The 19485-nt window shown below is 43.5% G+C and overlaps 1 protein-coding gene across 1 annotated transcript in view; it reads right to left on the bottom strand.

Moving 5' to 3' along the window:
• The window catches only part of MFSD6 (major facilitator superfamily domain containing 6), a 418145-nt gene that overhangs the window by 112736 nt on the left and 285924 nt on the right, over positions 1-19485 (bottom strand). The window contains exon 5 of the mRNA XM_086955375.1: positions 13696-13794. Within this exon, the coding sequence (XP_086811501.1) occupies positions 13696-13794 (99 nt within the window). The remainder of the gene's footprint in view (positions 1-13695; positions 13795-19485) is intronic.

Here is a 19485-nt window from a genome sequence, read left to right as displayed (position 1 = left end):
CCGAAATAAAGATTATGAATGAGAATGAGAACTGTAGGGAAGAGTGGTGAGGTACTCTACATTTGGGGGACTTCATCCATCAGGATGAAGCGTAGTCTCGAAAATGATCTAGGTGCCCCAGAAAAGACGAAATATTGCCTGTCGATCAGAGGGGTGCTATAATCTCCATCCATGAGTCAGCCACAAGGCTCCCGCCCATTGGGCCAGTTAAGAGGGGAGTCTCTGTATGAGACGTGGTGATTTATTCCTATTTCGCTCCATCTCATTGTTAAAGTCGGCACTTATTATGTGCAATGAGGTGCCTCTTGTAAGATGGAGCTGGCCTTATCTAGCGTGCGTTTCTATAAACAGGGTGATGTATAGATAGTAAACACTGTACATCCGTCCTGCCACAGGTCCCGCAGGCACCCATTTAACACCAGGTGGGGTCTGTCTATTCTCTTTTGATTGTGAAGGGGGAGTCTTTCTTACTAGTATCAAAACCTCTATGGAACTATGGGTGAACTCCGTATGGAGCAGTGGGCAGTATCTTTTCCCTTCCTAGACGTCTGTTGTAATTGTCTATTAAGTGAATTTCCTGTAGGAGGGCTAGATCTGACCCTTGAGCTTCCAATACTGGCCACTACTCCCATTCTAATCTCGTCTCTGGGGCTATTTACATGAGGTCTATTGCAGTTGCCATGCATGTCCTCTACATTAGGGAATCAGTCTGTGCAACCTGAGTCACTTTTCATGCCGGTGTATCACAAACTGAAATGGATAAACTTGCAAGCTACTTATGTCCCCTTGCCCCGTACATTACTCTTCCATATGACCGCCTTCCAAATGTAAGAAGGAAGAAATATATCCTTCCCCTGAAAACCCATGAATTAAAAGTTTGACTTAACTGTCTATTTCAATATCTGTAGCTCTCCTTCTAGATTGACCATTATTTTGTAACATTTGCATAACGTTGGATAGTATTACATGCAGGTGTACATATGTGTGTGTTTGACCTGTAGTTCTTTGGCCCAATATAACTACACAAAGTGCCTCGTCATCAGGTGTCTTGCATCGTGTAGAGGGTCCTCCTGCTAGTCCAGTCCCTTGATTCTGCTGTTGGCTTTGGCTACTGATCATATTGTTCTTTTCCATCTCTGACTTTTCTACCCCCTCTTGCGTTGACTCAGTCAAGTGATTGAAGGTTATTTGTTCCTTACTTGAGGTTTCTAAAGAGTGCCCGAAAACTCTGTGTAATCTATTAGAGTAGTCCTCGCCAGCATCCCTGCATTCAAAAACAAATTCTCATGCCACTTCTGGCTTGTCAAAGAAGACATTCTTGGAGCTGTAAAACCAAAACACAAGTCTTCTAAGCCCAAACAACCAATTATTGATCAAGACAATTTCTGTAATAAATTCATTATTTTATTCACTCAAAATTAATAAATGATTCAATCTTAATCCTTAGAAAGAATAAAAATAAATCTATGACAAAATGACAACACAATCAACATAGTCTCAACCTCACAGTTACTCAACCTCACAATCAGGTCCTTTAATTTAAAACAAGGCCCCTGCTGTAGACACAAAGGTCAATCATCAAGGAGACAATATATGTTCTTCCCTCCTAGTGTGGCCAACTGCAGTAGGCACATTAAAAACATTGAAGCACATTTTGGTGTATCACACTGTGGGTTTTTTCTACCTTCATCAGGACCAAATACAATAACAGAGGATACAATAAATACAGATTTTCAAACTCTCGACAGAGTTGCAAGCAGGCCCATAGTCCTAATGCCCGGAATCCCATTATTTCATTCTGAGGCATCGTAGGCTCTCCCGGGAGACAATTCATACCCACGGTGTAATCAAAGCCTCACCGACAGGCACACCCTCGGAAAATGAAGAAGAAGCGGACTGCAACATCAAGGCCAAGAAAACTCTTAAAATATGTGATGGTATTCTGCCGTAGATGGCTACAAATCTACTTAGAGAGTTCTACAAAAAATATACAGGAGGCGATTCATAATGCGGTTTAACATGGAAGGTATCAATACCCTAAAATAAGGCTATCTCTATAAGAGCGATAGTATTATAATATGGACGGCTGAAAGGGTGCTGATAGCATTATACACTGTTCTACACTGTTCCTCTGAATAATTACCCCGGTGGTTCCACCTGGAAGATCACTAAGGCCTTAAGAAGAATGAGCGTCCATCACTAAAAGTCAACCTCACCTGGCTTTTGCTGATGGACACTAATTCTTTATGGCTAGGTTAAGTTTGTTGTCATTTTTTTTTGGTTGTAAATTTTTGGCTCAATATAGTTCTAATCTTTCAAGGAGTAAGGTATGAATTCAATAATTAATTTTGAATGAATACAAATATGGATTTATTACAGGAGCTGTCTTGATCAGTAATTGTTTAGGCTTAAAAGAGCTGTGCTTTTGTTTTACATTAAAAGTGGGCACTCTTTTGCCCTAAAAATCCCACTTCTTGTTGTCCTTTGAAATTCTTGGGAGTTGTGTTTCACTTTGAGGCATGCAAGGAAGAGGAGCAAAAATTACAAGAGAAACTAGAGAAAGACGTGATTCGTGTCAGTGGCAACAACATATGCCCTCATTTCCTGACCATTTTCAAAATAGTGCCTTTGCCCCTCGGAATAAGAAATTGCACAATAATGGGGCATGGTGGGCGCTCGGATATTACCTCAGTGCCTTAGATCTGTGGACTCGTTCAGTTATAAAGAGAGGGTGAAGGTTATTGTCCAGAATCAATTGAGGAGAAATCCTTCAAGATATTAGTCAGGGTTTTTGCTTTCTGCCCCTTCTGGTATTCCATAATCCACAGGATGTTCTGCCGTGCATACCACTCCACATCTTCTATCTTCTTTTCCAGAGGTCAAGTGGCTGCAGCAATATAAAGACTACCCTGTGAAGTGTCCCTGCTTTATCTTCCAATTCAGAGATGTAGCACTCAGAGTTCATAATGCGGACCACTACATTTCTCATATACTGCAATAGTAGCTTTGTATCCATCCAAACCTTGATGATTTTAATTTTCAGGGCAGTTTGTGTGTGTTTTATTGTTTGTAAGAAATGATAAGCCTTCCTAAATCCCCTTGCGTTGCTCTCTCTGCCCCACACCTCCATCGCTTGTTTGAAATTTAGTATCTTTGCCTATATTGCTTTAGATTTGCAAGGCGTTGCCCTTGGTCTTTTGCGATTGTGTGGTTGAGGTTTAACCACATTGTGCACTGTGTTAGTCCGTCTTCCACTCATTGGCCCTGGAATACCTCTGGGATTTTTTATCGTGGTCTTTTGATTGTGGCAAACTTGGTACAAATTCTCGCTCAGCTAGTTGACATCATCAACATCTGTGCCAGTCTATCTTTTCACGCTCCCTGAGGCATACAGAAGCAAGTGTGGATTGCTGGATGGAAGGGTTTATCAGGAACAAAAAAGCCCCTTGACTAACCGTCGAGATGGTTAATGTTAATCTGGTAGTGCCCCAACCTGTTTTTCAGAATACCAATCTCACAATGGAAAAAACCTCACAATTTATAGAGACATACAACTCATGTATGTCAATACTATAAAGCTACCAGTACATATCACATAGAATTTCTCATTGTTAATCAAATTTAGACAAGAAAGGCAGAGATGTTTTCAAAAAATACATTTGTGTGTTTATTCAAAAAAGAGATATATGTTTACATTAATTGTTAAAAACATTTTCAGTTAATTAAAAACATACATAATCAAAGCATATACACAAAAATACAATTTTAGTTAAAATGTTCACAAGAACAGGGGTCCCCAGGTTGGGGCACTACCAGATTAACATTAACCATCTCAACGGTTAGTCAAGGGCCTTTTTTGTTCCTTATCATTACTCCCCTGTCCCAGATTTACTAAGATAAGGGAGCCTCCTTTACTTTATATGGAAGGGTTTATCCACATCATGGCTTCAGAAAGTAGGCCAGAATGGCTCTGAATTCCATAATTATACCTGTAGGCAGAACATACACCATCTATGATAGGGTCTGGATAGTCACTATACCATACCACGAGCCAGGGCTCAGTCTCAGTCCACTGCAACAGCACCTATAGGCAGAAGCCACTTTTTCCTGTTTTTGTCACTGGCCAATCAGGTATCCGTGCTCCTGCGATGTGTCCTAGCCTCTAGTCAGGCTTGATGCAGATGAGTGTTCTGAGATTCCATACAACCAGTCTACTTTAGTTTTCCCTGCTTTGCTGAACTCAGCCCGGGATCAGGATTCAGCCACCTTGCATCTAGGATGCAGCTATGGTCTTCAGCCTCCAGCTTCAGCAGTTCATTCTGGTGGTCGTTCAACACCTCTAAAATTGAGTGGGTGTTCAGCCAGCATAGTGATTTACCAAATGAGAATTTATCTACAATGTGGCAGGATTAAGGGAGCACTACTGGGGATTGAGGCGCAAGCATCAGAGAGACATGTTCACCATGCTGTCAACCGGCTTTACCCTCCTCCCATATAAAATCTTCAAGTCTTGTATTCAGATTTTTTTTTAACCAGCAATTTCTTCACTATAACTCACCATTGCTACAACAGATGATTTCAAAGTTCATTAACTATTTTACAGGCTTAAGGTAAGAGCTAAATGTTAATCTTAGAACTAATAAATTTATCATAGAAAATTATTTTTTCCTGAACCATAAATTGCTTCAAGAACAGTAATTTTCCTGGAATATCATAGTCACAGCAATATTTGCTTCCAAGCTTTCTTTTGGTCTTTTTTTGATCTAGCAACACTTTCCGAAAGCCATAATTTCTTCTGATTTTGGGGGTCATTTTAAGCATGGATTCTGAAGATAATTCAGAGAGATATTTTAATCGCAAAATTGTGTCTTCCAAAATGAAAAAGGTTAGGTGGTGGTAAGAGATTTTAATTTAGGTTTCTTGTCACAAATATGGCCCTTTCAGATTTCATGAAGTGCTTTTCAAATGCAAAGTAAATAAAGGAGTGATCAGACAAAGCAATGGAAAGATAAGAGATATTTTGAAGGGCCATGACTATTAAAGTGAGAATAAAATCATGGGTGTGCCCAGCACTATTTTCTGCTTAATTAATTGGCACATATGAAGATCTCATATATATATATATATATATATATATATATATATATATATATATATTCACAGAAAAAACCATGGGTTATAGACCATATATAGTTAGGAATTTGCATTTACAAAACCTTGAAAATTCACTGAAAAAACCATAGGTTATAGACCATATATAGTTAGGGATTAGCATTTACAAAACCTTATTTTATTTGCACAAAACCATTGAAATTCCATATATAGTTAGTTGCACTAACTATATATCGCGGACCCGCAATCCACTGCTAATGATGTCACATATTACATATGAGACTGATTTTTAAGAAGCCTAGGGAAACACATGCTTCACCTCTCCTGCGTCAGTTACATTGGCTCCCTGTTAGACAGAGGGCACTGTTTAAAGGTTTGTGCATCACACACAAGGCACTCTATGGTAACGCGCCCAGGTACATTAAAACCAGACTATCTGGCTATATTCCTGGTAGGGTGCTGCGGTCCTCTGAAGCCACTCTCTTGGTTAATCCACGTTTCCGCCTGTCCACCTTGGGCGGGCGTTCTCCACTCTGCTTTCTGCAGCATGGAATAAACTACCAACCAATCTCCGCAAGGAGTCAAATCTGCTGCTATTCCAACGAATGCTAAATACCATACTCTTTCGGGAAGCATGGGGTGTGTTGTAAGTCTGCTACTTGCTTTCGGTAGAGCTGGTTTCTTTTTGTACAAGCGCTTAGAGACCCTGGGGTGATAATGCGCTATATAAATTGAAATAAAAAATAAAAATAAAAATAAAAATTAGATTTGTTAAAGCAGTTCAAACACCCTCCTAGATTTTATAAAGCTTGTCTTCAGGAGGCAAAATTAAACTGTATTGCCTCCGAGCTTGCCTCCTCCAACAATCCTGCTAAAACTTTGTTTAAAAGGCAGAATCGTTTTTGGCTCCAAAGTGCTGCAACTTTTCTATCTTTGTGTCGCCTCCTTCTGTGAGGCCCTACCAGCCTCTTTGTGAAAATAAATTGGTGACATTACATATAGATTTTGGTTACTAAGGCTGAGGTTACACTAAAACTTGCTTTAGGTCTTAAGGGTCAGAGAAGGAAAATGCATCTGTTCTTGGCATGTAGAGGTGCAGAGTTGCACACTGTGGATAGATTGCCACCTAGTGTTGGGTCCGGATGTTTGCAGTTTGTTGTTGTCCTGAAAAGTTCTTTGGAAGTCACGAGATAGGGGACTCCTCCTTCGGACCACATTGCTCCATCCCCAGATTGTTTTTCGCCATTAGGGAAATGATGGAGCTTTGCAAGAAAAGGAAGGATGCCCATGTAATTTGCATCTAATTAAGATAATGCTGGAACAGACAAGGGTAGCCGGAGAGGCGGGTGGGCGTGTGTCACTCTGCAGCTCTACATACCAAGAACAGATGCATACTGGTAAGTAGCATTTTCCGTTCGAGGCATATGAGCTGCAGATTGCACACTGTGCATAGATTGTATAGCAGTACCCATCCCTAGCGGCGACCTGCCCTATCCGTTGCAGTAGTTTGTAATAATGTTTTGAGAACAGCCTGGCCCACATTAGCTTGTTGCTTGGTTTGCACATCTACACAATAGTGTTTTGTGAATGTGTGCGGTGTAGAATGCGTGTCTGCAGATGTCATCTAGGGGAATGTTCCCTAAAAATGCCATTGAAGCCCCTATTTTTCTTGTAGAGTGGGCTTTAGGAGGAACAGGTAACGTACGTTTAGCTTTGTGGTAACAAATGTGTATGTATTTGACAATCCATCTAGCTATCCCAGATTTTGAAATGGCACCTTTGTGTGGTTGTGAGAAAGCCACAAAAAGTTGTTTTGTCTTACGAAAGGGTTGTGTCCTCTCTATGTAGTATAGCAATTCTCTTTTGACATCTAATGTGTGAAGAGCTCTTTCTGGTACTGTCTGTGGTTGCGAGAAGAAAACGGGCAGTTCCACAGATTGATTGAGATGGAAGGGAGAAATGACTTTGGGTACAAAATTTTGGATTAGTACGCAGAACTACCTTATTGTGATGCATTTGCAAAAAGGGTTCTTGAATGGTTAGTGCTTGTAGTTCACTAACTCTCCGCAGAGAGGTAATAGCTACTAGGAAAGCAACTTTCCATGTTAAAAATTGTAGTTCACATTTGTGCAAGGGCTCGAAGGGAGGCCCCATTAACCGTGTGAGAACAATGTTTAAATTCCACACAGGTGAAGGTGGTACTCTGGGAGGAATTATTCTTTTAAGGCCTTCCGTAAAGGCTTTAATGGCAGGCACTCTGAATGAAGATAGATGTTGTCTGTTTTGCAGATATGCTGCTATTGCCTCAAGATGTAGTCTAATAGACGTGTAGGCTAAGTTGCATCTTTGGAGATGCAGTAAGTATCCTATGATGTGTTGAATAGACACATCTAGAGGATTAATATTGTTGTTGTGACGATATATTACAAATCGTTTCCACTTGGCTGCATAACATGCCCTAGTGGTTGGACGCCTAGCTTCTTTTATGACATTCATGCAGTCTGGAGGAAGGTTCAAATATCCAAATTCTAGGATTTCAGGAGCCAGATCGCAAGGCTGAGCTGGGTCCGGGTTTCTTATCTCTCCACGGTTCTGTGTTAAGAGTTGTGGCGACAGGTGTAATTTTTGGTGCGGCACTACCGACAGTTGTAGCAGTGTGGTGTACCAAGGCTGTCTGGCCCACGTTGGAGCAACTAGGATGAGGGTCAGAGAATGCTGCTGTAGTTTGTATACTACTAGAGGCATGAGTGGTAGAGGTGGAAAAGCGTACGCAAATCTGTTTGACCAGTTCATCCATATCGCATTGCCTTTGGACAGTGGGTGTGGATATCTGGCGGCGAAGTTTGGGCATTTGGCGTTTTCGTGGGTGGCAAATAAGTCTATCTGAGGTTGTCCCCACATCTGAAAGAATGGCTGAAGAACTTGCATATGAAATTCCCACTCGTGGGTCTGTTGTGTTTGTCGACTTAACAGATCCGCTATGGTATTTTGTACTCCTGGAACATGTTAGGGTAGAAGGAATATATTTTGAGGTATAGCCCACCGCCATATGTCCTGTGCTAGTTGAGATAACTGCAGGGAGTGTGTGCCTCCCTGCTCCTGTATGTAATACATGGCTGTCATGTTGTCTGTGTGGACTAACACAGCTTTGACACTTGCTTTTGGAAAGCTATTAGTGCTAGGAATATTGCTAGTAACTCCAGATGATTGATGTGGAGTAACTTTTGTTGTGGTGTCCACCTGCCTTGCATGGTGTGTTGCAGTAGGTGGGCTCCCCAGCCGGAGAGAGATGCGTCCACAGTTAGGATTATCTGAGGAACTGGCTCTAGGAACGGTCGTCCCTTGGAAAGGTTTTTGGTGTTCCACCACTGCAGAGAGCGATGAGTCAGACAGTCTACCAACACTAGGTCTGTCAATTGACCTTGAGCCTTATTCCACTGACATGACAAGCATTCTTGTATCGGACGCATTTGAAGTCTTGCATGGGGCACTATGAAAATGCGAGAGGTCATCATCCCTATGAGTTGCATGAACACTCTTGCTGGAAGGGAGAGTTGTAGCTGAAACCTTGTTAGAAGAGTTTGTATGAGGGTTATCCTTGCTGGAGTGGGATAGGCAAGCGCATTTGAGGTATTTATTGTGGCAACGAGGTACTGTTGTACTTTGGATGGTTGTAGATGGGACTTGGCGTGGTTTATTGTGACTGTAAAGACGAGGGAGAGAGACCCCTTGTGGCCCAGGGGAATGGGGTACTTATAAACAGTAAAGTGAACAGCTTCCCTTGGGTAAGTAACTGTATAGGGATGCCCAAAAATCTGATCTTGGACACAAAGCTTCACAAAGGAAAAGCATAAACAATAAAAACAGTTGTATATAAAATGTAGAAATGTATTCAAACATACAATAAAAACATATTAAAATTCATTGTCATCACAACAAGTCTTGGATTTAGTCTAAAAGAGGGTTATGATGTGCATTTTCCGAATGACAAATTGTTGATGTCTTAGTGTGTGTGTCTCTCTCTTTTACCATTTTTTCTCTGATACATAGAAAGTTGATTTAATTGCCATTTTCCAGCACAGATATTTGTTGACATGTATAAATTGTGAATGAGTTGATGTTCCTTTCTTTTAATTAATGCAAAGGGTCGTGTTTTATGTAATGACAATGAATTTTAATATGTTTTTATTGTATGTTTAAAGAAATTTCTACATTTTATATACAACTGTTTTTATTGTTTATGCTTTTGCTTTGTGAAGCTTTGTGTCCAAGATCAAATTTTTGGGCATCCCTATACAGTTACTTATCAAAGGGAAGCTGTTCACTATATGTGGTTTATTGTGAACCCCAAGTCGTGAAGCAGTTGTATTGTGGCATGAGTGTGTTCCACACATTGGTTGTATGAGCTGGCTTTTATGAGCCAGTCGTCGAGGTACAGGAAGACATGGATGTGTTGTCTTCGTAAATGCGCTGCCACCACTGCTAAGCACTTGGTGAACACTCTTTGTGCTGTTGTAACTCCGAATGGGAGTACTTTGAATTGATAGTGCTGTCCGTCTATTACAAATCTGAGATACTTCCTGTGAGCCTTGTGAATGGGAATGTGGAAGTATGCGTCCCTGAGATCTAAAGTAGCAAGGAAGTCGTTTTGCGACAGAAGCGGAAGGACTTGTTGCAGTGTGACCATGTGAAAATGGTCTGACTGTATGTATATGTTTAGCAGTCTGAGGTCTAGAATAGGCCTTAGAGAGCCGTCCTTTTTTGGAATCAGAAAGTATAGAGAGTATACCCCTTTGTTTTGTTGGTGCAGAGGAACTGGTTCTATTGCACTTTTTTGTAGCAGGGATTCTACTTCTTGCTTTAACAGTGCTAGATGTTCTTGTGACATTGGACGAGGTTTGGGTGGTATGTTTGGGGGGGATAGATGTTAGTTCTAGATAGTAACCTGATTGAATAATTTGTCGCACCCACCTGTCTGATGTGATGTTGGGAGGAAGGAAGGAATTGTTGCAGTCTTCCCCCACACAAGAGGAATGTTGGGGGGGAAGGGGAGGAAAGTCATTGGGTAGGGGTAGAGGCAGAGCGGGAATGGTTGGTTTTGCCTCTGCCTTTGTTGTTGTTACCCTTGTAATCCCCTCTTTGGTGGCCCTTAGTGAATGTGGATTTTGTAAGAGGTGGGGGGACTTTCGGAGAAGTAGCCTCTCTCTAGTGTTGCCTCTGTATGATGAGCGACAAAAAGAACGTCTGAGGGCTTGCAGTTGCAAGGCTCCCATAGATTTTGCCGTATCGCTGTCTTTTTTAATCTTTTCTAAAGACACTGCAACATTTGGGCCAAATAAATGTGACTCATTAAATGGCTGAGTAAGGATGGAGATTTGTACCTCAGGTTTAAAACCAGAGATACGTAGCCAAGCATGTCTACGTAGGAGGGTGCTGGTATTAATTGCTCTTGAGGCGGTATCTAGGTCACAGCGAATGTAAGTGTTGGTAATATTTTTACCTTCCTGTATAAGTTCATTGGCCCTATTTTCGTATTTGTCAGGTAGATGCTGCATTATGGACTCTAGTTCATCATAATGAGCTCTGTCATATCTGGCCAGCAACGCTTGGGTGTTGGCGATGCGCCAGATATTAGCTGCTTGAGACGCTGTTCTTTTGCCTGAGGCGTCAAATAGCTTGGATTCCTTGTCTGGTGGTGAGGCCTCACCTGATGTCTGAGAATTGGCACGTTTACGTGCATTAGACACTACTAAAGAGTCCAATGGTGCTGGACCTTTAATATTGACTGAATCTGTAGGGGCAACTTTATATTTTTTCTCAATTAGAGGATTGAGGACCCTGGCTCTGACGGGGTCTTTAAAAACCTCTGTTGCATGTTTGATTACACCTTTAAGCATGGTAAAAAGCCAGTAGACCTTTGTGTGTTATCAAAAGTGTCTAGTAGGAAATCTTCCTTCACCGCATCTGTCTGTAAGTCCACCCCAGAATATTGGCAGCTCTTTGGACTAGTAGGTTAAAACCTATAGAGTCCTCTGGTGGGGATGGTCTAGAAGGGTATATGTCGTCTTGTGGGACATAAGGCACATCAGAGGTGTTGTAATCATCCCATGTATTAGGTGACTGAGGGGGACTATTGGTCCCTGCTGGGTCATGTGCACCTCCATCTGTGTCATCAGAGTCTGTGTCTACATCATCTTCTGGATCAGGGGATGGTGTAGGTGAATGATGAGGTGGAGTAGGTGTAGGAGGGGGAACAGTATGGGGAGGTGGAGGAGAAGGCACCCTTAATGGAGAGGTTGCAATGTCTCTCTTCTTTGGAGGAGGAGGAGGTGCTGGTGCATCAAGTGGTATCTTTTTGGAACTGAGAGTCAATTGAACAGTCTTAGGATCTTTGACAAGAGTTTTTTGGTTAGGATCAGGTGTGAAAAGTTCCTCTGAACAGGCAGATCCTTCGGTGTCGAGGTTTTCGGCTCCATAGGCTTTTTCGGCACCGAGTCGGTAGCTGATTTCGGTTTAGAAATGTGCCCTTTTAAAGTGTCCTTTACCGGAACCTGTTTCTTCGGTTCCAGGTGTTTTTCTGGTTCCAAAGCGTGTGGAGCTTTAGGCGGTTTTTTAGTTGGCTCCAAATGCGGTTTCGACATTGATGAGCCGCTGCCAATCTTCGGTGCCGTGTGCTTCGGTGTCGGAGCAACGGTGGGCGTGGTTGACGAAGATGGCTTTTTCTTCGATGTCGGTGTAGGATCGGCACCGTGGATAGGCTGGCTCGAGCCCGAGCTGCCTGAAGGCTTAATGGGCTTCTTTTGCCGGGCCCGAAGGAGAAGCGTGGGAAGCAGTCTCTCGGCGTGCACCCGGGCCTGAAGGTGAGGCCTTCTTAGAGTGTGTCGAGGAAGAGTTGGGGTCGACGATCTTACTTACGACCCGTTGAGCTGGAGTGACTTCCTCGACGTCGGAGTCTTCGGCGTCTGAGGAGCTGGTACTCTCTTCGGCGTGCTGATGTTCTGGCACGTCAACGCCCTCTTCGAAGATGTCATCGGGGATCGAAGCTGACGAGCGGGCCATTGTTCTTTGAGCTCATCGGTCCTGGATCATCTTCTTGGAGCGGAAGGAGGCAGAAGCGGAACAGTCTTTAGCCTCGTGCTCCGGTGAGAGGCAAAGGTTGCACACCTCATGTAGGTTGGTGTGGGGAAACTTCGACCCACATCGAGGACACTTCTTGAATGGCGTCCTTTCCATGAGCCAGAAGTAAGGCCTAGGTAGGCCGGAAGGCCTTCGTCGACGACCGGAATCGAAGACTTCGAAGGTGAAGAATCGCTTCAATGTGGAGCGTGATCGAAACAATACCATCGAACTGGGTGAGGATTGCGCGCCGAAGGAAATTCGGTTCCTAACTGGAGGGCAGGAAACACATCCGCGCCCGATGGTGGAAAAAAAACAATCTGGGGATGGAGCCGATGCCCCAGCGCAATGTGGTCCAAAGGAGGAGTCACCTATCTCGTGACTTCCATAGAACTTTTTAGGACAACAACAAACTGCAAACATCCGGGCCCAACACTAGGTGGCGAGCTATGCACAGTTTGCAATCTGCAGCTCATATGCCTCGAACATAATATATTCTCACTCCCCTTGATAACAGCTGAGAATTTTTCTCAAGCCAATCCAATTTTGTTAATGTTTCCACCTTAATGGGCTTGCCACTATCCACCGCTACTCTCTCTTACGCGTTGCCATCCATGATTCTTTGAGTTCAGGTTTTCTACCCAACTGCTGTTAGAAAAGGAAGCCGATCCATTGCTTGAAGAATGTGAACACTAATTCTATTGCTTTACTCCCAGGTTTCACAAAACCGATGGAACAACAATAACAGTTGGTCAACTGGCTGGCAAAAGAGCTGCAAACAAGATGCACTTTGGACTTGTTTTAGGTGGGGTCCTGGTGGGCTGGTGGATTAGCTCAACAAAATCAGCGCTAGACATGCCCATGGCATTTGTAAAAGAAAGTCACACATCGACCGCTTGGAAAACATCGGTTTAACAGCCATGCCTTGGACTGTTTTAAAATCATTCCTACAGGGTCGCATCGGCATTTGTGGGAACTGAGATTAATTTGCTATCTAAATACTTGTCAGGAATTTGGAAATATGCGGATGCAATAGGACAGGGAAACTAGAAAACAAGCGTGGGCAGACTGCATGCAAAGGGGTTACTAAAGTACTTCTAAGAGACAAACATTATTTGAAATTATTTTAAACCCCTTTCAAACAGAAGACATAGTAAGAAAGGAAATTTCACTCCGAATTCTTTAACTGTTTTCTAGAATGAGAGTACCCCCTTTATATAAGTTTTCAAATAAATTAGATGATAGGCACCACTCAAAAAGATGCTAATACTATTACTCTCTTCACATCTAGAGAATATGGGAACAATTCCAAATATATTGTCAGGTAAAATATTTTTGTTCCTTAAATTACTAATACCATCAGATATGTTTTTAGTATATTTGCCAGTTAACTAGTAGAACCCTAGACAACAGTGTTCATGAGCCTGGTAGGTAGATCATAGTCTTTCCCTGGAATGCAACACCTACCTTCATCTTGAGCAGGTACAGCAAACCACTGGATTAGTGCAAACAAAAGAAGGATCACCAAACAGGTCATTCCTATTCCTCTGAATGTTTCAGCAGCACCTAGAATGGTATCCAGAAATTATTTGTACATCCTTTTATTAATTCAAATCTCAAACAAACATTGATTTATGCTAAGCTTGTGTTAACAGAGCAACATATTGTCTGAAGCAACAATAACTAAGACATGTTTATCAATTTCAAATGCTTTTCCTGTGATCTCAAAAAGCGTAGGAAAAAAATATTAAAACCTTAAGACAAACTATTGTTAAATGCTTGTTTAATGTATAGGCTACATGAATGATTACAACAACTACATTAAAAAACTGTACATCAGCTTCTTATAAGAACTCTTTGACGTTTAATGACCTAATCCAAGAACAAATGTTACTACTAGATCCTGTACAAATCCAAATGGAAACAAAGACTGCCATAAAGATTTACAGCTCTTCCAGTAGTGGGGGCATGGAGGGGTGAGGGGATAAGATATGCAAGTAGCATTTACTAGCTCATAAAACCACCTGACCAGTGATCTACTATATCTAGATGGTCAACAAACATACAAATGGTACCTCTACCTTAGATATTTTTCGCTGTGTTATCTGTGTAGAGAGATTATGCTCGGAGGCTAAGCAAATTATCTGCATCACCTCATAATAATTAAATGCAATGGTTTGCACATCTTATATAACTAGACACGGAATGAAGTTTTTATGGACCACAGTAGGGTAAGTGATATCCATTACTCCTAAGACTACAATTTTCTTCACGAATGTCACAAAGTTCTGGTTATTTTCTTTTTTTTGACTGTTTACTTTTGTTTCTGGTTTATGACTTAAAAAGTAGGACCTGCAAAGCTTTTTCACAAGGCAGTTTGGCACCATGGACATAAAGGATTTTTAAGGCGCCTTACTGGATACTCCAAACCACAACCACCAAGGTCCTATTCTTCATGACATTTAGGGAAGGTCAAATTCTTACAGTTCACGACTCTGGTTTCAAAGGCCATTCGTAAGTAGAGTTCACCCAAGTGGCAAGTTGTCGGTAGGCACTGCCAGAAGAACCACTAACATGCTGCTCAGGAGAGTGGTGGAGCTAATAGGGGGCGAAAGAGGCCATGGCACCCCAGCTCGCCGTTTTGTTTCCAAGGCGCTCCTTGCCTATTGCCCAATATGGTCAGGATATTTGCTTGCATTTTACAATTGAAATGCAAACATTTAATTTGCAGCACACTGAATGGCTAATTTATCAAATTGACTGTTTTTACTTCAGAAGTGAAATGTATCACAATTCCTGTTGCCTGACTTGATTGAATGGGCCCAGCAGGGGCATATTTCAAGGCTGTACATTTATCAAGGCTTTGCTTGGGTGCAAACTCACAAAACATGACACAAATGAGAACAAAGTGTTGGTAGGTCATTTACTTTCCAGCACAAATCTTCTTTTGTGCATAAAAATATGCCCTATTTGTTGAGCAATGCTCTTCTTTGCACAGAACAGCATGCAAGGTTTCTGAGCTGCATTGCGCGATAGGAAGAAAGCAGGACAGAAACAAATATACTACTGTATTGTGCACCTGCCCTCTTTCCAAGACATGGCACCCTTTAAGGCTGTCTAGTGAGACACACACACCTTTAGATCATAGGACAAAGGTGTGTGTGTGTGTGGGTGGGGGGGGGGGTGTAGTGGGGTACGCTGCCTTGATGCAAAGAAGTGCAAAGCCCTATTACATGGTACTTTAGACAATTTCCCAGCACCAAAGGTTTTGCCATGGACAGTAAATTCCAAAAAGAACTCTTTGCATGTGTTGACAAAACCTTCAAATGGAATCCTCCACAGATCCCAAGCTTGTCAGATTTAGATATAAAAGCTTCTCTGTCTAAAACTTTAAAATGTATGTGCTTGATGTGCCAATGTGTATGCCACCTGATTCAAATAATGGCAGTTCTTATTCCGTTCAGTCTATGGTTAAAATCTTGACTTCAGTGAAACTATGTGCATTGAATCACTGCGCTCTCATTAATGTGATCTCTGGCAAAAATATTGCACCTGCGTCAGCCTCTAAACAGTATACTTACAAAAGGTGAGGCACCGACACATGGATAAAGGGCTTGGAAAAACAAAAACCTAACTAGTTTTATTTTATTTTATACTATTTTAATTGAGTTTGTAATATATAAAACATTACAATCAAACATACCCCTCTCCCACCAATCTGCCTTTGGTCGCAAAGTCTGTCAGGACAACAATGTGACATTCCCTTCTCAGTTTCGTACACAGCCATTTAGCCAACAAACCGTAGCAGGGCAGGCGGCGATCTTGAAAATATCTACTGGTGTTTTCGCAGATGAGCTGCTTCTCGCCCCTCGTGCAGTACCCCTCCACATCTCATAGTTTGATGTTCATCTCTACCATACGTGCCAGCACAGCGTCCCTTTCCTCCAGGGGGCAATTTAATGTCCCTAGTCCTCCACTGTGGTGGGAGCATCATTTTTACTGTTTAGGTATATCTGGTATAGTCCCCAAACGTTTTTAGGACGACTAGTGGGAGGCGGTAGTTCTCAGACTGTGTACAGCAATATAACATATCATGTGCCCAGCGTTTAGGTGTGGGTGCGGGGCCTCTCATCCAACAGCAAGCAACCACCCGTCAGGCTATGAGCAGCCCCATGTCTACCAATCGCCGAGGAGATCTAGGTAGCCTCTTAGAATACCGTAGCAGTGCCAGCGTGGGGTCAGGTGCGAGATCTACTTCAACTATGTTACTAATGTCCGTGAAGATCTTCTTCCAGTAGTCCCATATACCTGGGCATTGCCATGCCAGGTGCAGGAACCCCGCGTCTGGTGCATGACATCTCTCGCACTCCGCTGTATCACGAAGGCCATACCTGTGCAGCCATGCTGGTGTGTAATACACCCTGTTGAGAAACTTGAAGTGCACTAGTCTATGTCTGCCATTCAGTGATAGCTTTCTTGTATTAATACAGCAGTAACTCCACATGTCATTATCAATCACTATCTGTAGGTCAGTTTCCCATGCCAACCGCGCTTTCGTGTATGTGTGCTCCCTATGTGCCTGAGCCAGCTTATATAGGTTAGACAGTAGTTTCTGGGGGTCTCAGCTTTTATTGCATCCGTGAGTTCCGGGACTTCGGGCGGCTCTGCCATATCCTCCCCCAGCAGTTCTGCAAGAGCACGGCGGACCCTGTGGAATTGGAAGCGAGTCAATAGGGGAGCATCCTCGCTGCTTGAAGATGCCAGCTCCCATGTTTTTGCCACCCCATCTTGAAACAGGTCTCCAGCAACTTTAACGTTTAGTTTGTGTAGCGCATGTACCACTCCTCTCTCTTTGATGGGAGGTAGCCACCGTGCCCAGTCGACAGGCATTATGGGGGAGTATAGTAATGCTCCTCCCTGGAGCTGCAGAATATTGTGCCACACATGGTTAGTTGCTGAGATTGAGTCCAGGGTGCCAGTCCTACGATCTGCAGGTTGGAAAATTGTGATTGGGAGCGTGAGAGGGCTAGCAAAGAGTGTTTCCATGCGGACATGCGGAATGCAGCCATCTCCGTGAAGCCAGGTGTGCAGGTGGGCAGCTTGGGCCACTCTGTAATAAAGCTCCAAGTCAGGGGCACCGAGCTCCCCATACTATATGGCAATGTAAGTATTGTCCACTTGGCTCAGGGTTGTTTCCCTGCCCATGCCAATTTAACCATTAGTTGCGTTAGTCGTAGAAAAAAGGACTTGGGAAGAACTATTGGGATTGTCATGAATAAAAACAGTAATCTAGGCAGCACAACCATTTTCATTATGGATATCCGTCCTAGAAGAGAAAGTGGGAGCCTGCACCAGGCTTCAACGTCATCCTCCTGTTTGCTGAAGGCAGTGCCATAGTTTGCCCTGAACAAGATCTCAGCATCAGTGTGTAATTCTATACCCATGTATCTAACTGTGTCTGTGGTCCACTGCAGTGGGTATTCCATTTCAATATTCTGTGTTACCGGGGCTATGGGGAAGGTCAGGAACTTCGTCCAGTTGACCTTCAGGCCTGATAGGGTGCCAAAGCGGACTACTTCTCTGAATACCGAGGTTAAATTGTTGTCTGGGTCGCGCACGTACAGCAAAGTGTCGGCAGCTTACATGGACACCAGTATCTTGTATGATGGGAAACCTATGCCCTCATTGCCATGATATTCATATAGCGCACAGGCTAGTGGTTTAGCCACCAGGGCGTACAGGAGGGGCGACAGGGGGCACCCTTGTCTGGTGCCTCTGCCGATGGGGAAGGAGTCGGTGACCAGGTTGCCAAGTCGCGGGCAGTTACATAGGGCCCCTTTCGTTTGGAGGAATGGCAGCCCCAGGCTCATCCTCTGTAGTACCAGCCACATAAAGGGCCACTCCACTGAGTCAAAGGCCTTTTCCATGTCAAGGAACGCCGCTAGAGATTTCCGATCCTGCCGAACATGTTTTATCGTGCCCAAGACTGTGCGGATGTTGTATGTCAAGTTCCTGCTTGGAATTAAGGCAGCCTGTTCAGGCGCAACCAGCCGAGGCGCCAAAAGCGCCAGGCGGTACGCCAGTACTTTAGCAAATAGTTTAGTGTCGACGTTCAGTAATGAAAGGGGTCTATACGAACCGCACTCATCATGTGCCTTGCCTGGTTTTAGTATTGTGATCAGTAATGGCTACTTCATTGATGGCGGCATACTGCCTTCTACGCAGATGTCATCGAAGAGCGCTGAGTGGTGTGGGAGTAATTTGTCCTGAAATCCCTTATAGAACCCCACCGTGAGGCCATCTGCTCCCGAGGCACTGCCAGCTCGCATGCCCTCCAGGGCTTCCGCTATTTCGTCTTTCTCTATCGGGAGCATCAGGAATTCCCTGTGTGTGTTTGTCAATGTAGGTATGTTGATGTGGTCTAGGTAATCAGGGATATCGTCCTCAAGGTCCCCTCTTTTGGACGAATATAGCTCAGTGTAGAAGACCTTCAAGGCTTGCACTATATCTGTATCTTCCGTTACTACTGCGCCCTCCCTAGTCTTTATTTCCGAGACTTGTTGCCGTCCCCTTTTACCACTTAAAATTCTGTCCAGTACTGAACGAGGCCTCTCACCCTTTCTATACGTCCTAGCCATTGCATATTTTCCCAGGTGTTTCACTTCCCTGATCTCTTCACCTATCGCGCTGTCCGAATGCCTACTCTGCCTTTCTTCGAGGGTAGCCAGTTGACTCGCCAGGTCAGCTAGTCTCTGTCTGATGGATTTGAGTACTCCCAAGTGTATAGACATTGCTATATTCCTGATATATACTTTGAACACTTCCCACACAACCTGGAAGCTGCCCACAGAGCCTACGTTGGTCTAAAAAAAATATCAATGGCCTCCGCCAGCTCTCTACTGAATGTCGGGTCTAGGAGGGAATATGGGGGGAATGTCCATGTGAAGGGCGGGATGGCCTTCCCTGGAATCTTCAGCCCCAGAAGCACTGGCGAGTTGTCAGATAAAGTCCTAGGTAGCACCTTACAGTCTCTAATCTGCCCAGACCTGGAGGTGGATATAAACCAATAGTCTATTCTGGTATGAATATCGTAGTAGTCCGAGTAATGAGTGTACCCACCCTGCTCTGGGTGTCTGATCCGCCATACATCTTCCAGGCTCAGACTGGTGATCGCACTCCTCAGGGCCAGGCCAGCCGCCGAGGGCCTACGGGGTGGGCCAGCAGATCTGTCCAGGGTAGGGTCTAGCACCAAGTCGA

This window comes from Lissotriton vulgaris, chromosome 2_1, assembly GCF_964263255.1.
Source record: "Lissotriton vulgaris chromosome 2_1, aLisVul1.2, whole genome shotgun sequence".
NCBI classification, from domain to species: Eukaryota; Metazoa; Chordata; class Amphibia; order Caudata; family Salamandridae; genus Lissotriton; species Lissotriton vulgaris.
Note: the sequence above shows the minus strand (reverse complement) of the source record. Positions and strands in the feature narration are given on the sequence as shown.